Source organism: Muscardinus avellanarius (genome assembly GCF_963383645.1).
Source record: "Muscardinus avellanarius genome assembly, chromosome: 7".
Classification (NCBI taxonomy): domain Eukaryota; kingdom Metazoa; phylum Chordata; class Mammalia; order Rodentia; family Gliridae; genus Muscardinus; species Muscardinus avellanarius.
In genome coordinates, this window is record NC_137793.1 from 45672604 (window position 1) to 45688266 (window position 15663).

The 15663-nt window shown below is 37.9% G+C and overlaps 1 protein-coding gene across 2 annotated transcripts in view; it reads right to left on the reverse strand.

Moving 5' to 3' along the window:
- The window catches only part of DMXL1 (Dmx like 1), a gene marked incomplete at both ends in the record, with an annotated part of 217767 nt that overhangs the window by 161841 nt on the left and 40263 nt on the right, over nucleotides 1-15663 (reverse strand). For both annotated transcript variants that reach the window (XM_080698416.1, XM_080698415.1), the window contains 2 exons: nucleotides 1700-1878; nucleotides 9378-9444. In XM_080698416.1, coding sequence (XP_080554542.1) covers nucleotides 1700-1878; nucleotides 9378-9444 — 246 coding nt within the window. The remainder of the gene's footprint in view (nucleotides 1-1699; nucleotides 1879-9377; nucleotides 9445-15663) is intronic.

Below are 15663 nucleotides of genomic sequence, written 5' to 3' on the forward strand. Positions count from 1 at the left end.
CTGGGGTAAGGCTGCTTTTACTAACAATACAGATTTGTTCAGACTACTCTTCCTTAGCCTGAAGACTCTGACACATCCTCCTAACAATAGAACCATGACTTTTCCTGGGGTATCCCTCATACAACTAGACATTGTTAGACCATAGGGATGGGTGGGAAGAACAGTAACTATTGCCTTGTAGCTCAAAAGTGTATATACTCTGCTTACCCAGAAGTAAAAAAATAAAGTCAATGAGCTGGGTTTAGTGATACATACCTGTAATCTTAGTACTTGGGAGACTGAAACAGAAGGCCTCAACAGATTTGCAGCCAGCCTAAACTATTTAGCGGGGCCCTCCAAAACTCAGTAAGTCCCTGTTTTCAAAATTAAAAAAAAAAAAATAGGGCTAGGGCTAGGAATTTAGCTCAGAGTAGAATGCCATTACTCCCACACAGAAACACACACACACACAAACACACACATACACATGCACACACAATTAAAAAAATTTTTTTTTTTTTTGGTGGTACTGAGATGGAACCCAGAGACTTTCTACCTCTGGGCTATACTCCCAGACCTATTTTTTTATACTTTATTTGGAAACAGGGTCTCACTAAGTTGCTGAGAGTCTCACTAAGTAGTTGAGGCTGGCATCGAACCTGTGTGATCCTCCTGTCTCAGCCTCCCAAGCGCGGGGATTACAAGCGTGCGCCACCCTGCCCAGCTTAAATTTTTAAAAGTCAATGAATGATCTAAGTAGATATACTACCACAAATCAGCTAGGGACATAACAGATAACAAAACTTATAGACCAGTGAAAAGGTAAAAGAAAAACTTAAATACTGTAGCCAAATTAAAAATTAGCACGAAATACAAGGGATTTCTACTACAGCAATAGGTCTCTGTAATTTAATATAATAAGCAAAAGTTGAGTGTGATGTCAAAGACAACAGGAAAAAAAGGAGTACTAGTAGGTATGAATGTGTATGTTAGTATGTGCTTGTTTACATTAATACCTAGTTTGAGGAAGGATGATGTAAGGTATTTATTTTCCTCAAAGACAATAGATACAATCAGATAAATACTTTGGGAACTCATCCTATAGTCTATCAATAAGGGTTATTTTTTTCAAAGGAAACCAGAGGAAACACATACTAGAAGGTACAAAATGAGAAAATGAAGAGTAAAAAAGTCCACCCAGATGGCAATTTATAGAGTGATAAAAGAGAAAAGTACCAGACACAAAACAAAGAAAAAGAAAATATGCACAACGCTGTGACTTAAACATACTTGATATGGAAGTAAATTATCCCAGCTTACACTCCTTTTTCATGGCTCTCATACCAAGTATCACTCATACCTGATCGAAAAGTGTGCAGGCCAGGGATATTACTCTAATCTTCACAGGCTCAGACCTCTATAGCTATTGACTCTCAAAGTCCAAAGAGCAATCAAAGACAGAATGATGATGTTCTTTTTTTTTTTTTTTTATGGTACTGGGGATAAACCGCAGGGCTTTTTACCTCCGAGCTACACCCACAGGCCTATTTTTTATTCTTTATTTTGAAACAGGGTCTTACTAACTTGCGGAGGGCCTCACTAAGTAGTCTCAATCCTCCTGCCTCAACCTCCCAAGTACTGGGATTACAAGCATGCGACACCATGCCCACTGGTGATGATGCTCTTTTAACACATGGGGAAAAATGACCAATTCACTAACCTAGGCATGTATTTGCTTGTTTTACGCCAGGAAAATCCGTTTACAGCTCGAGGATGGGCCAGATATACAAAAGAAAAGTCAATTTCTCCTTGGGATTGTTTTTCTGTACTTCTATCTGGAGAAGTAACAGCTGTGCGCCAGTTTTCCACATTATACCATACTTTTATAAGGCAGTCATCCTAAAGGGGAAGACATAAAAAAAATTTTAATCAGAATTAAAAGTTAAATCAAATGGCAAAAGTAGGGCTTTTCTCCTCAATGGAAGAAACTTAGGGATGGGAGAAGGAACTGAACATAGAAGAAATGAAAGAAGTACTTCTGATTCTGATAATTTTGTATTACCATTTTTGTTTTGTTTGTTCATTCTAGTACTGGGGATTTAACAAAAGGCATTCTACCTCTGAATTATACCCATGCCCTATTTTATTATTTTATTTTTTATTTTTAAACAGGGTCTAAGCTGGCCTAAAGCCTGTAATCCTCTGTCTTAGCTTCCCAAGTACTGGAATTACAGGTGCTGGAAACAGGGTCTCTTAAGCCAGAGAAGCTGGCTTCGAACCTGAGCGATCCTCCTGTCTCCGCTTCCCAAGTGCGGGAATTACAAGCATGCGCCACCACGCATGGCTTTAAATCTTATATATATATTTTTTAATTTATTTCATTGAAAGTAAATGTTATACATTTAATTTGTATTTGGTGTCCTCTCCCCCCCTCATTTCCCTTCCCCCCTCCCGATACTTAATACCCAGGCTATCCTTGCTATATTCGTACTTTTACACCTATTTGGAAATATCCGCTCATCAGTCAAGATCAGCCTCCTTCCTCTCTTAGTTATCCATTCAAACTTTGCTGGGATTTCCCTTCCATTATCTGGAGTCCCTCTGGTATCCCCAATGCTCACTCGTTTGGACATATTAGAGAAAACATATGTCCCTTCTCTTTCTGTGTTTGGCTGATCTCACTTAACATAATGCTTTCCAGCACTTTCCATCTTCTTACAAATGACGTGATTTTGTTCTTCTTTATAGCTGAATAGAATTCCATTGTGTGTATTTCCCATAACTTTGCAAACCATTCATCTGTTGATGGGGGTCTAGGTTGTTTCCAAATTTTGGCTATTACAAATTGTACTGCTATGAACATAGGTATGCATATGTTGCTGTAGTTCTCTGTTTTCAACCCCTTTGGAAAAATACCCAGGAGTGGTAAAGCTGGATCGTATGGTGGATCTATTCCCAGTTTTCTAAGGAATCTCCACACAGATCTCCATAGTGGCTGAACTAGTTTGCACTCCCACCAACAATGTAAAAGAGTTCCTCTTTCCCCACATCCTTGCCAGCATTTATTTATTATTATTATTATTATTATTATTTATTATTATTATTTTTTATTATTGTTTGATTTCTTTATGATCTGACTGGGGTTAGATGGAATCTCAGTGTAGTTTTGATTTGCATCTCCCTGATGTCTAAAGATGAAGAACATCTTTTCATGAATCTATTGGCCATTTGTATCTCCTCTTTTGTAAAGTGTCTATTCATTTCAGTTGCCCATTTCTTGATTGGATTGTTTGTTTTGCTAGTGCTGAGACTTTTGAGCTCTTTGTATATTCTGAATATTAGCCCCCTATCAGAGTGGTAACTGGTAAAGATCTTCTCCCATTCTGTAGGCTTCCTCTTTAGGTTCTTGATGGTTTCCTTCGATGAGAAGAAACTTTTTAGTTTGATGCTATCCCACTTGTTGATTCTTGCTTTAATTTCCTGAGCTTTGGAGGTTTTGTTGAGAAAGTTACTGCCTGTGCCAATATGTTGTAGTGATGAGCCTATGTTCTCCTCTAATAACTTCACAGTCTCTGGTCTGATTTCTAAGTCTTTGATCCATCGCGAGTAGACTCCTGTGCATGGTGAGATAGAGGGGTTTAGTTCCATCTTTCTACAAATGGATAGCCAGTTCTCCCAGCACCATTTGTTGAAAAGACTGTCTTTTCTCCAGCGTATGAGTTTGGCCCCTTTGTCAAAGATTAATTGACTGTAGGTGTGTGGATTTGTTTCTGTATCTTCTATTCTGTTCCACTGGTCAGTGTACCTGTTATTGTGCCAGTACCTTGCTGTTTTTACTACTACTGATCTATAGTATAGTTTGAAGTCTGGGATTGTGATGCCTCCTGCGTGATTCTTGTTGCTGAGAATTGCTTTGGCTATTCTGGGTCTTTTCTTTCTCCATATAAAGTTCATGATTGCTTTTTCTAGGTCTGTGAAGAATGTAGTTGGTATTTTGATGGGAACTGCATTGAATCTATAAATCATTTTTGGCAGAATGGCCATTTTGATGATATTTATTCTGCCTATCCATGAGCACGGGAGGTCTTTCCATCATCCAAGGTCTTCTTCAATTTCTTTCTTTAATGTTTTATAGTTTTTGTTGTAGAGGTCTTTTACATTTTTGGTTAGGTTTATTCCTAGGTATTTTATTGGTTTAGAGGTTATAGTGAATGGAATTGATTGTTTTATTTCTTTCATTGTGGATTCATTGTTGGTATAAAGAAAAGCCTCTGATTTCTTTAGGTTGATTTTGTATCCTGCAACGTTGCTGAATTTGTTAATTAACGCCAGAAGTCTTTTGGTTGAGTTCTTAGGGTCTTCTAGATAAAGGATCATGTCATCTGCAAATAAGGATAATTTTAATTCCTCTCTTATTTGAATTCCTTTGATTTCCTTCTCTTGTCTTATTGCTGTGGCAAGAGTCTCAAGGACTATATTGAAGAGGAGTGGTGATAGTGGACATCCTTGTCTTGTTTCCGATTTTAGGGGGAATTCTTGCAGCTTTTCCCGATTCAGTATAATCTTGGCTTTGGGTTTGTTGTATATTGCTTTAATGATGTTGACGTATGTTCCTTTTATTCCAATTTTCTGTAGTGTTTTTAACATGATGGGTGTTGAATTTTGTCGAAGGCTTTTTCAGCATCTATTGCTATGATGAAGTGGTTTTTATTCTTGATTCTATTTATGTGGTGGATGACATGTATTGATTTGCGTATGTTGAACCAACCTTGTTTTTCTGGGATGAAACAAACTTGGTCGTGGTGTATTATTCTCTTCACATGGTTTTGAATGTGTATGGCTAGTATTTTGTTTAGAATTTTTGCATCTATGGTCATTAAAGATATTGGTCTGTAGTTTTCCTTTCTTGAGGTATCTTTACTTGGTTTGGGGATTAATGTGATACTGGCCTCGTAGAAGGAATTTGGGAGAGTTCCATCTCTCAATTTCCTGGAATAAGTTATGAAGTATTGGTATTAGTTCTTTACTGAAGGCTTTGTAGAAGTCAGCTGGAAATCCATCTGGGCCTGGGCTTTTCTTTGATGGAAGAATTTTTATTGCCATTTCTATTTCATTGTTTGCTATTGGTTGGTTTAGGCTTGCTATGTCCTCTTGGTTCAGTTTAGGTAGGTTAACTGTGTTTAGGAATATATCGATTTCTTCCATGATTTCTTGTCTATTGGAGTATAAATTTTTAAAGTAGTTTCTGATAATCCTTTGAATTTCTTCACTATCTGTGGTGATGTCTCCTTTTTTCATTTCTGATTTTAGTAATTTGCATTGATTCTTTTTTTCTTTTGGTTAGGTTTGCCAGAGGTTTATCAATTCTATTAACCTTTTCAAAGAACCAGCTTTTTGTTTTGCTGATTCTTTGAATTGTTTTTTTGTTCTCTATTTCATTTATTTCTGCTCGGATTTTAATAATTTCCTGTCATCTGCTGGCTTTGGGGTTGGACTGTTGCAGTCTTTCTAGATCCTTGAGTTGTGCCCATAGGGTCTGAACCTGGTGATTCTGAGTCCTTCTTATGTGAGCACTCAATGCAATAAACTTTCCTCTTAATACTGCCTTCATAGTGTCCCAGAGATTTTGGTAAGTTGTGTCTCTGTTTTCATTTATTTCCAAAAATTTCTTTACTTCTTCCCTAATTTCTGCTCTTACCCATTCATCATTCAATAGTGTATCATTCAGTCTCCACGTATTTGCATAGTTTCTTTTGAGTTTCCTGTTGTTGATTTCTACTTTTATTCCATTATGGTCTGAAAAGATGCAAGGAATTATATTACATCTTTTGAATTTGCTGGGGCTTTCTTTGTGTATCAGGAAGTGATATATTTTGGAGAAGGTTCCATGAGCTGATGAGAAAAATGTGTATTCTGTAGTTTCTGGAAGAAATGTTCTGCATATGTCTATTAGGTCCATTTGGTTTATAGTTTTCTTTAGTTCTAAAGAGTCTTTAGTCAACTTTTGCCTTGAAGATCAATCCAGTGGTGTGAGAGTCGTATTGACGTCTCCCAGAATTATTGTATTTGGGTCTATTTGAGATCTGATGTCCTGAAGGGTTTGTTTTACAAACGTGGTTGCATTCATATTTGGAGCATAAATGTTTACTATCATTATATCATCTTGGTGTATTGTTCCTTTTAATAAAAGGAAGTACCCTGATTTGTCTCTTCTGATGTGTCTTAGTTTAAAGTCTGTTTTGTTGGATATCAGGATTGCTACCCCTGCCCTTTTTTGTTCTCCAGTAGCATGGTATATCTTTTTCCATCCTTTCACTTTCAGTCTGTGAGTGTCTTTGGCTGTTAGGTGAGTTTCTTGCAAACAGCAATTATTTGGGTTATGTTTTTTGATCCATGTTTTTTGATCTATGTCTTTTGATTGGTGAGTTTAAGTCCTCTGACGTTAAGAGTTATTATTGAAATATGATTTTTGTTTTCTGTCATTTTGTGTTCTGTCATCTGTTTGGTAGCTTTTTCTTTCTTCCTTACTTAGAAGCCCCTCTGATCACTTTCCTTTCTTCTCTGGTTCTGAAGTCTGCTTCTTTTTTCTTCTTTATGGTTTATTTCTTTAAGTATTTTCTCTAGTCTTGGCTTTGAATTCATAAATTTTTTGAGATTTTCTTTATCCTTAAATACTTTTATTTCGCTGTCAACTTTGAATAGTAGTTTTGCTGGATAAAGCAGCTTCGGTTGGAAGTTATTTTCTTCCAAAGTCTGGATCACGTCATACCAGTCTCTCCTGGCATTCAGGACCTGGGTTGTATAGTCTGGGGTGATTCTTATTATTTTGCCTCTGTATGTCACCTGACCTTTTGTTCTCACTGCTTTTAAGATCATTTCCTTGGCCTCTATGTTAGTCATTTTGACTATTATGTTGCGTGGGGTGGTTCTTTTTTGATCTTGTCTTAATGCTGTTCTGTATGTCTCTTGAACATGAAGATCTATCTCTCGTTCCATGTTTGGGCAGTTCTCCGAAATTATTTCTGTGAAGAGATTACGGATGCCCCTGGTCTGTACCTCTATCCCTTCTTCAATGCCTTTTATCCGTAAATTGGGGCGTTTCATGTTGTCCCAAATTTGCTGTATGTTTAGGTTTTGTTGCTGTAATGACTTCTGCATACTATTGACTTTGTTTTCAGTGTTGGATGAACTGTCTTCTAACAGTGATATTCTACTTTACATTTCCTCTAATCTTCCAGAATTTCTTTCTATTGCTGACTTCATTTCATTTATTGACTCTTTCATTTCATTCCAAGCCTCTTTCTGATTCTTTTTTAGTGTTTCTAGCTCATCTTTCATCTCCTCTAAACTTGTTTTAAATCCTTTCATCATATTGTAGATCAAGATTCGGAACTCCCTTTCCTGCATTTCTTGTAGGTCAGTATTCGTGATTTCTGTCATTTCTCCAGTGTTCCTAGTTCTCATATTTTCAGAGTTCTCAGGTCTGGTTTTCTGCTGTCTTCCCATCGTTAGTGGGTATTATTTTTAGCCCAGTCTTTGTATTAGGACCTTAGAAAAAACTTATCCCCCCAGAAAAAAAACTTATCCCCCCAGAAAACCAAAAACCAAAACAAACCCAAAGACCCAAAAAGTAAAACAAACAATACAAAACCGCAATAGTAAAAAATAAAATATAAAAGGATAGAAAAATAGTAAAAAAAAAATAATAATAATAATAAAAGAGATAACAGTCCTACTATATTGATATATGGTGAATCTTGTATTTGCTTGGAGTGTCCCCTTGTGGCCCCATGCAGATATCGTGCCTTAAGAGCTCTTCTTTGGTCCTGGAGTTGAATTGGCCCACTTTGTGCACACTGGCACTCACATATATCTTACTCACTTTGTGCTCGCCGGGTCTGTGGCTCCTCTGAATTCACGCTGGCAGTCCAATCTGTGGCTCTGAAGTTCTGGCAGCTCTCCCGTATACTGCTGACTTTTTGCTCCCATGGTAAACAGGTCCACTTCCCGGTCCCTGCCGATCTCCAGGCATGTCTGCGGGGCCGCCTTTGTTGGGTGCCGCTCAGGAGCTCCAGTTAGCTAGCAACTTCAGGTATTGGAACTCTCTGGTCACTTTCAGACTTTAGACCTTCTCTGGGAATGTTAAAGACCCAAAAGTCCTGTTTGGGCTAGTGGCCCTGAGGCCACTGCACCTACGCCTGCACTCCGCCAGCCGCCAATTCTTCAGCTCACTATCTACTTTCTTTGTGTGTTGCGGTGAATCTTGCAGTTCAGTTGCTGGATTTTTTCTGCTGTACTCCCCAAGTCTGTTTTGGATCGTACGTTTAATTTTTTTCTTTATTAAGACACTTCTGTCTCAGTAGTTAAACTTAGTTTGCTTCAGCTAGTGAGGGACGCTACATCTCTCCGTCGCCATCTTGGAAAAATCTAAATCTTATATTTTAATACAGCCTAATATACACGTCATTTTAAGGTAACATAAATAAAAGCTATAATTTACTGAACATACATATATTCAAAGCAATGTGCCAGTCACTTTATATACATTGTCAAAATTAATCCTGGCCTGGCATAGAGAAACCTACCTAGTATTTGGGAGGCTGCAAAAGGAGGATCGCAGGTTCAAAGCCAGCTTCAGCAACTTAGTGAAGCTCTGAGCAACTTAGCAAAACCTTTTTCCCAGATAAAAAATAAAGAAGGGCTGGGAGTATAGCTCAGAAGTAGAATGCCCCTGGGTTCAATCCTCAGTACCACACATAAATAACAATAACAACAACAATAATAATTAACAACTACCACCCTATGATTAATGGCCTATGAAATAGGTGTTGTCCAAATTTTACACTTGAGAAAATCAAGGATTAAAGAAACAAACTCACTTGTCCAAGATGTTAAAGCTGGCAAGTGCTAGATTTATACCTAGATTTGTTTTTCTAAGCTGTTTCAATTATACCGTACTGCCTTTTAGCACCACAATATTTAGCAAATCTTTCTTTCTTTCTTTCTTTCTTTCTTTCTTTCTTTCTTTCTTTCTTTCTTTCTTTCTTTCTTTCTTTCTTTATTTTTGGTGGTACTGGATGGAACCCTTCTAATTCCAGGCTAGAACCCTTCTACCTCTGGGCAATCCCAGACCTATTTTTGCTTTTTTTTTTTTTTTTTTTTTTTAGAAACAGGGTCTCTTAAACCAGCAAGGCTGGCTTTGAATCTGCGCGATCCTCCTGTCTCCACCTCCCAAGCACAGGAATTACAAGCATGCGCCACCATGCCCAGCTTTATTTAGTATTTTAATAGAAAATAATATTTTCAAGTTTAATAAATAAATGAAAGTAGGTTAATGTTGTTAAAGATTCAAAATAAAGAAAAAGCACACAATTTGACAATAGCATTCCACAATTTACCTTCCCCGCAGTGGCAAAAAATTCTCCATCTGGCGAAAATTTCATTAAATGAACCTGGGAAGCAGTTCTGTAAATTAAAGAGATAATGAATAATTTACAAAGAAAATAAGAAAAATGCAATATTCTCAAAATTATAATTCAGCAATTATTTTAAATAGAAAATACTGTGATAATATATTTTCACAGTTGTTGGTATTTTTTTTTGTTTTTTGTTTTCAGTACTGGGGATGAAACCCAGGGGCATTCTACCTCTGAGCTACACACTCTCCCATATTTTTTATTCTTTATTTTTAAACAGGGTCTCACTGAGTTGCAAAGGATCTCACTAAATAGCTAAAACTGTCTGCAAACCCAGATCCTCCTATCTCAACCTCTCAAAAGCTGGGATTACAAATGTGCACCACCACACCCGGCTTCACACAGTTTTTTATATTTTAATTTGTTTTTGTTTTTTTTAAGAAACCAGACCTAGCGCCAGATGTGCAGTGCCCCTGGGTTCAATCCCCAGAATGATAAAAAAAAGAAAAGAAAAGAAAAGAAAGAAACCAGGCCTTGATATGCTGCCCAGGAAAAAGTTTATGGGCAGAGTGGTCCATGCCCATAGTCCAACATACTCAGGAATCTGTGGTGAGAGGATCACATGAGCCCACAAGTTCAAGATCAGCCCTAGCAACACAATGAGACCCCAAGAGAAAAAAAAAAAAAAAAAAAGGTTAAGGCCTCACAATCATCTATTAACTATCTCCTACCTCTAAATACATCCCTCTCACTCTTCATCACCTTATTCATTTACTTCACTCCAGCTGCAAACTAAGCATATTCTGGGTCTTTGCATTTGAATGACATGTACTCATGGCCAACTTCTCTATTTTTTTTTTTTTCAGTTCAATGCTCAAAAGTCACCTCTACTTCTCTTCCCCTTCCCCTACTTATCTTTCTGTATAGGACTTACTAATCTTCATCTAACATGGTTAATCAGTGTTTTAAATCTACCATAAATGGAATGCGATCGAAACTCCTTTTAAATGAATTCCAATGAATGTATCTTCAACTGATCCTAAATCAAAATTTGCATAGTTGCTATATCCATGGCCTTTCTGCTTAAACTACAAACAGTATCAAATAATTAATATATCTACTGCATGTTACTACTGTATACTCTGAACTTTTAATATTCTCCCTCCCCTATCATGTTACTACTGTATACTCTGAACTTTCAATATTCTCCCTCCCCTATCACATCTGCCATCCAAAGCACATTTCAAGTTCTCAAGTCATTCTATGGAAGTTCTTCAACAGAACCTGAAGAAGAGGTAACATAATAATTTGCTGCTCCTCTCTGTGCATCTTTAATGACTCCAAACCAAAGTCACAACTCTTTCTAAAGAACTGCTTAATCAAAATTCTACGCATTCTCAACATATAATCTTGTATGCCTATGACCTAGCTGAAGGGAGCAAACGGCAGCTCTTTTGAAATTTCCTCTGTAAATTTTAAAGAGGAGGTCTGACTTGCTCTCCTTTTGGTATTTTACAACTATCTTATTACTGCTTCATATAAAATTGAGTTAGAAAGAATTTCATTTATCATCCTGTTATACCAGCTTACTGGTTTATATCCTAACTCATCCTATGTGCTCAATGTAACATTCTAGCACTAAGCATTTATTAGGCTACTTAAAACATAATAAGCACTCAACAAATATTTGTTAAATGAATGAAACCTGGAATCACTATATAAAGGGCATGTAAGTCTACTATTCATACTTTCAAATTGCTCTACATAAAGAAAATATCAGGCCGGGCGTGGTGGTGCACACTTGTAATCCCCGCGCTTGGGAGGCGGAGACAGGAGGATCGCGCAGGTTTGAAGCCAGCCGCGCTGGCATAAGAGGCCCTGTTTCAAAAATATAAAATAGGTCTGGGAGTGTAGCCCGGAGGTAGAAGGGCTTCCAAGAACCCCAGTACCACCAAAAAAAAGAAAGAAAGAAAATATCAATTGTTCTCCCTTATCAGCAGTTCATAAGAAACCTATTTCTCCAGTAACTATTGATAAATACTATTCAGCCTTAAATAGTGTTAAATACTATTCAACACTTAAAATGTTTATTAGTAAATGTACTGCAGCTTTTAAAAATTTCTCCTCAGAGTAGTGTGGAGATTCCTCAGAAAACTGGGAATGGATCCACCATAGGATCCAGCTATACCACTCCTGAGTATCTTTCAAAAGCAGTTGAAATCAAAGAACCACAGTAACATATGCATACCCATGTTCATAGCAGCACAATTCGTAATAGCCAAAATATAGAACCAACCTAGATCTCCATCAACAGATGAATAAATGAATGGATTGCACAATGAAGAAAAATGCACACAATGGAATTCTACTCAGCAATAAAGAAGAACAAAATCATGTTATTTACAAGAAGATGGAAAGACCTGGAGAACATTATGTTAAGTGAGATCAGCCAAGCACAAAAAGAGAAGGGACATATGTTTTCTCTAATATGCCCAAGCCAGGGAGTACTGGGGATATGAGAGGGACTCAAGATAATGGAGGAGAAACCTCAGCAAGCTAGGATGGAAGGGTAAGAGAGGAAGAAGGCTAAGGCTGATTAATGGAGGAACTACATTTGAATATGTTAAAAGTATGAATGTAGCATGGTCAAGCTGGACACTCATTGTTGCAGGGGAAGCAGGGGAGGGCACCAAGCACTGTCTGAATATATGCCATTTTCAATATGATGCACATAAAAATAAAAATAAATAAATACCAATTATCCCAAGAATTATATTACATACATAATAAACAAATTTCTCCTTGCTGCCTACTGTTGCTTATTACTATGACACCTGTTCTTCTCTAATTATTATTATTAATATTATTATTATTATTATTATCATTATTTTTGGTGGTACTGGGATTTCTGGAAGCCCTTCTACTTCTGGGCTACACTCCCAAACCTATTTTCCACTTATACTTTTTATTTGAAAACAGGGTATCCTAAGCCAGCGCGGTTGGCTTCGAACCAGCGCGATTTTCCTGTCTCCACCTTCCAAGCGCAGGGATTACAAGCGTGCACTACTACGCCCAGCTCTAATTTATTTTTAAGATTTCCCTTTCAAAAATACATTAACCTCAAAACTGCTTATATTTCCCTTCAATTTTTTTCTTTCCTTGTATTTTGTTTCTTTTTGCCTTTATAGATATAGCTAAAATTATTAATTTTCCCTTCATTTCATTTTCTAGTTTAGGTATCATATTTGGAAAGTCTTTTCCTCTACCTTAAAGGGTTATTTATTGTCCACAGCAATATAAAATGTGTGTTATCCAAATATGTAATTTAAACTTCCTACTAGCCACATTTAAAATGTAAAAATGTGAGCCGGGCGTGGTGGCGCACACTTGTAATCCCAGCATTTGGAGGCTGAGACCTGGAGGACCGCAGTGCGTGGTCAACCTCAGCTACTTAGTAAGGTCCTCTGCAAATCAGTGAGATGCGGTTTCAAAATAAAGAATAAAAAATAGGGCAGGGGGTGTAGCTCTGAGGAAGAATGCCCCTGGGTTCCATCCCCAGACCAACAAAAAAATAAAATAAAATAATATAAAATAAAATGTAAAAATGTGGAATGAATTTTTAACTAAATTGTAAAAAATATTATCTCAATATGTAATGAGTAAAAAAAAAAAATAGTTTACATTCCAAGTTACTACTGTTTTCCATGCTAAGTTTTTGAAATCCAGCATGTACTTTATACACATGTGAATATAATGAGATGTTATATTGCATGTATATGTAATTTTTTAAATCCTCTGTATATCTTTTGGCTCATCCCAATAGGTACTAATTACATTTCAAGTACTCAATAGCAACATCTGGTTAGTGACTACCACAATGGACAATATAGCTTAAACATGAAATTTACCCACATTTTTCATCATGTTTTGTTTTATTGTATAAAATTCAATTTTTCCCTTCATCTGACATTTTGGTACCAGTAATGAAAGAAACTCTCTTTCTTCTCTGCAGAGACAGTTAATTTGCCCCACTGTGAAATGCTACTCTATGAATGGAAAATCTACATATAATTATGTCAAATCCTAGACCCTAATATGTCTGTTTCTATAATAACATCAAAACTGCTTACTTAGCTGTAATTTTAGATCTCATTATACTGTATACTTTCCTATTTTCTTTCAAAATTTCCTTGATTTTCTAATTCTGTCCTTTCAAATGAACTTTACCATTACACTTGAAAGTAGAAATCCGAAACTTCCGGGAAGATGGTGACGGAGAAAAGCGGCGCTTACAAGCCCCGCTAACAACCAATCTCTATTACCACAAAATCAGCGCCTTTCATAGCCAGAAAACACCATCAGCAGAGAAACAAAAAATGTAAATACAATGGACAGAAAAAAAGAGAGCTGGAAAAACGAGACACCAGAAAGAAACCAGACCACAGTGCTATGGCCTGAGCTAAGGCATGGAGGGCGTGGGCGCCATCTTCCCTTGCAGCAGCAGGCCCGAGAGAGGAGGGGAACTCAGAACAAAGCTCAGAGCCAGAAAGGAGATACGCCGGCCTCACGGCCGAGGACGCAGCAGCAGCACCATACTGCCAACTGCAGCAGCGAGCTCACCGGACGGCACCAAAACAACACATTCAACAGCCCACCAGGCTCCAGAGAGGAGAGGCAGACAGCAAGCCTAGATGAGCGGCTGTGGATCAGCCGGGCAAAATTCGGCAGATTTTTCAGCGCAGGGAGCGTCTAAAGCTCCCAGGGGCTGGGCTCAAGCACACCCTGCAGGGACTCAGAGCGGAGATCAAAAATAGAAAAGAAATATGCCTGCCTCACGGCCGAAGGCGTAGCAGTGCTGCCATATTGCCACCAGAGGCAGCAGCAGCAAATTCAACGAGTCCACTACAGCTCCATCAGCATACTCAACAACAGTGAGTCAAATTGCGGCCCTTAGAGGATAAATCCCAGTACTGCACTCCCAGGGACTTGACCCACTGGGAAAGTGGCAGTGGCAGAGATATCATACCATAGTCACAACTCCCCGAGGAGAACGCCTAACCTGGCACCGCCCATGGTCTAAAGCAGCCTCGATTGACTCCCTGGGTATGAGACATTGCGATACAACCCAGTAAAGGAGTAGTGGGAACCGAGATACCACAGACTTGAGATCCAGAGCACCTTAAGTGAAGTCTTAGTGACCCACGGGAAGAACCCAGAGAAGGCACAAACTTCTGAAATCATGGGAAAGAGGAATAACAATGGAGCAATGAATGCGCATAACCCCACAACATCAGAACCTGATAAAACAGAAATTCAGAGATTTCTAGAAGATCAAATCAGGAAAATAACTGTAGAAATAATAGAGGTGTTTCGTAAAGAATTCAGAGAGAGCCAAAAAGAGATAAAGGATGCAATTAATCACGTAAAGGCCTCAATTCAAAGTATAAACAACTGATTAAAACCCATAGAGAACAGAATTTCGCTCCTAGAAGATAATCATTCAAAAAATGAACACATAGTTTCTAATTTAGAAAAAAAAATCCGACAGCAGGAATCTGACACTGAAGAAATATGGGCCCATTTTAAGAGAGCTAACCTAAGAATAATTGGAATAGAGGAGGGAAAAGAAGGTGAAACCAAAGGGATCAACAATCTCTTCAAGGAAGTAATAGCAGAAAATTTTCCAAACATAGAGCAAGAGGTCGATACACAGGTCCAAGAAACTTATAGAACTCCCTTTAGACAGGATCGGAGAAGAGGATCCCCACGCCACATAATTGTCAAAATGACCAATGTGGAAGCCAAGCAGAGAATCTTAAAGGCAACAAAAACAAAAGGCCAAGTGACATTCAGAGGCAAACCAATTAGAATCACTCCAGACTTCCTAAACCAAGTCATGAGAGCCAGAAGAGTTTGGAGTAACATATTCCAAACTCTGAAAGAAAACAACTTCCAGCCAAAAGTTTCCTACCCAGCAAAATTTCTATCAAATTAGATGGGGAAATAAGAAGCTTCCATGACAAACAGAAACTGAAGGAATTTTTTTTTTTTTTTTTTTTGGTAGTACTGGGGTTCCTGGAAGCCCTTCTACCACTGGGCTACACTCCCAGACCAATTTTTACATTTTTTTTTGGAAACAGGATCTCCTAAGCTAGCGCGCGCGGCTGACTTCGAACCTGCACCATCCTCCTGTCTCTTCCTCCCAAGCACAGGGATTACAAGCTTGCGCCTCCACGCCCAGCTAAAACTGAAGGAATTTATGTCTTCA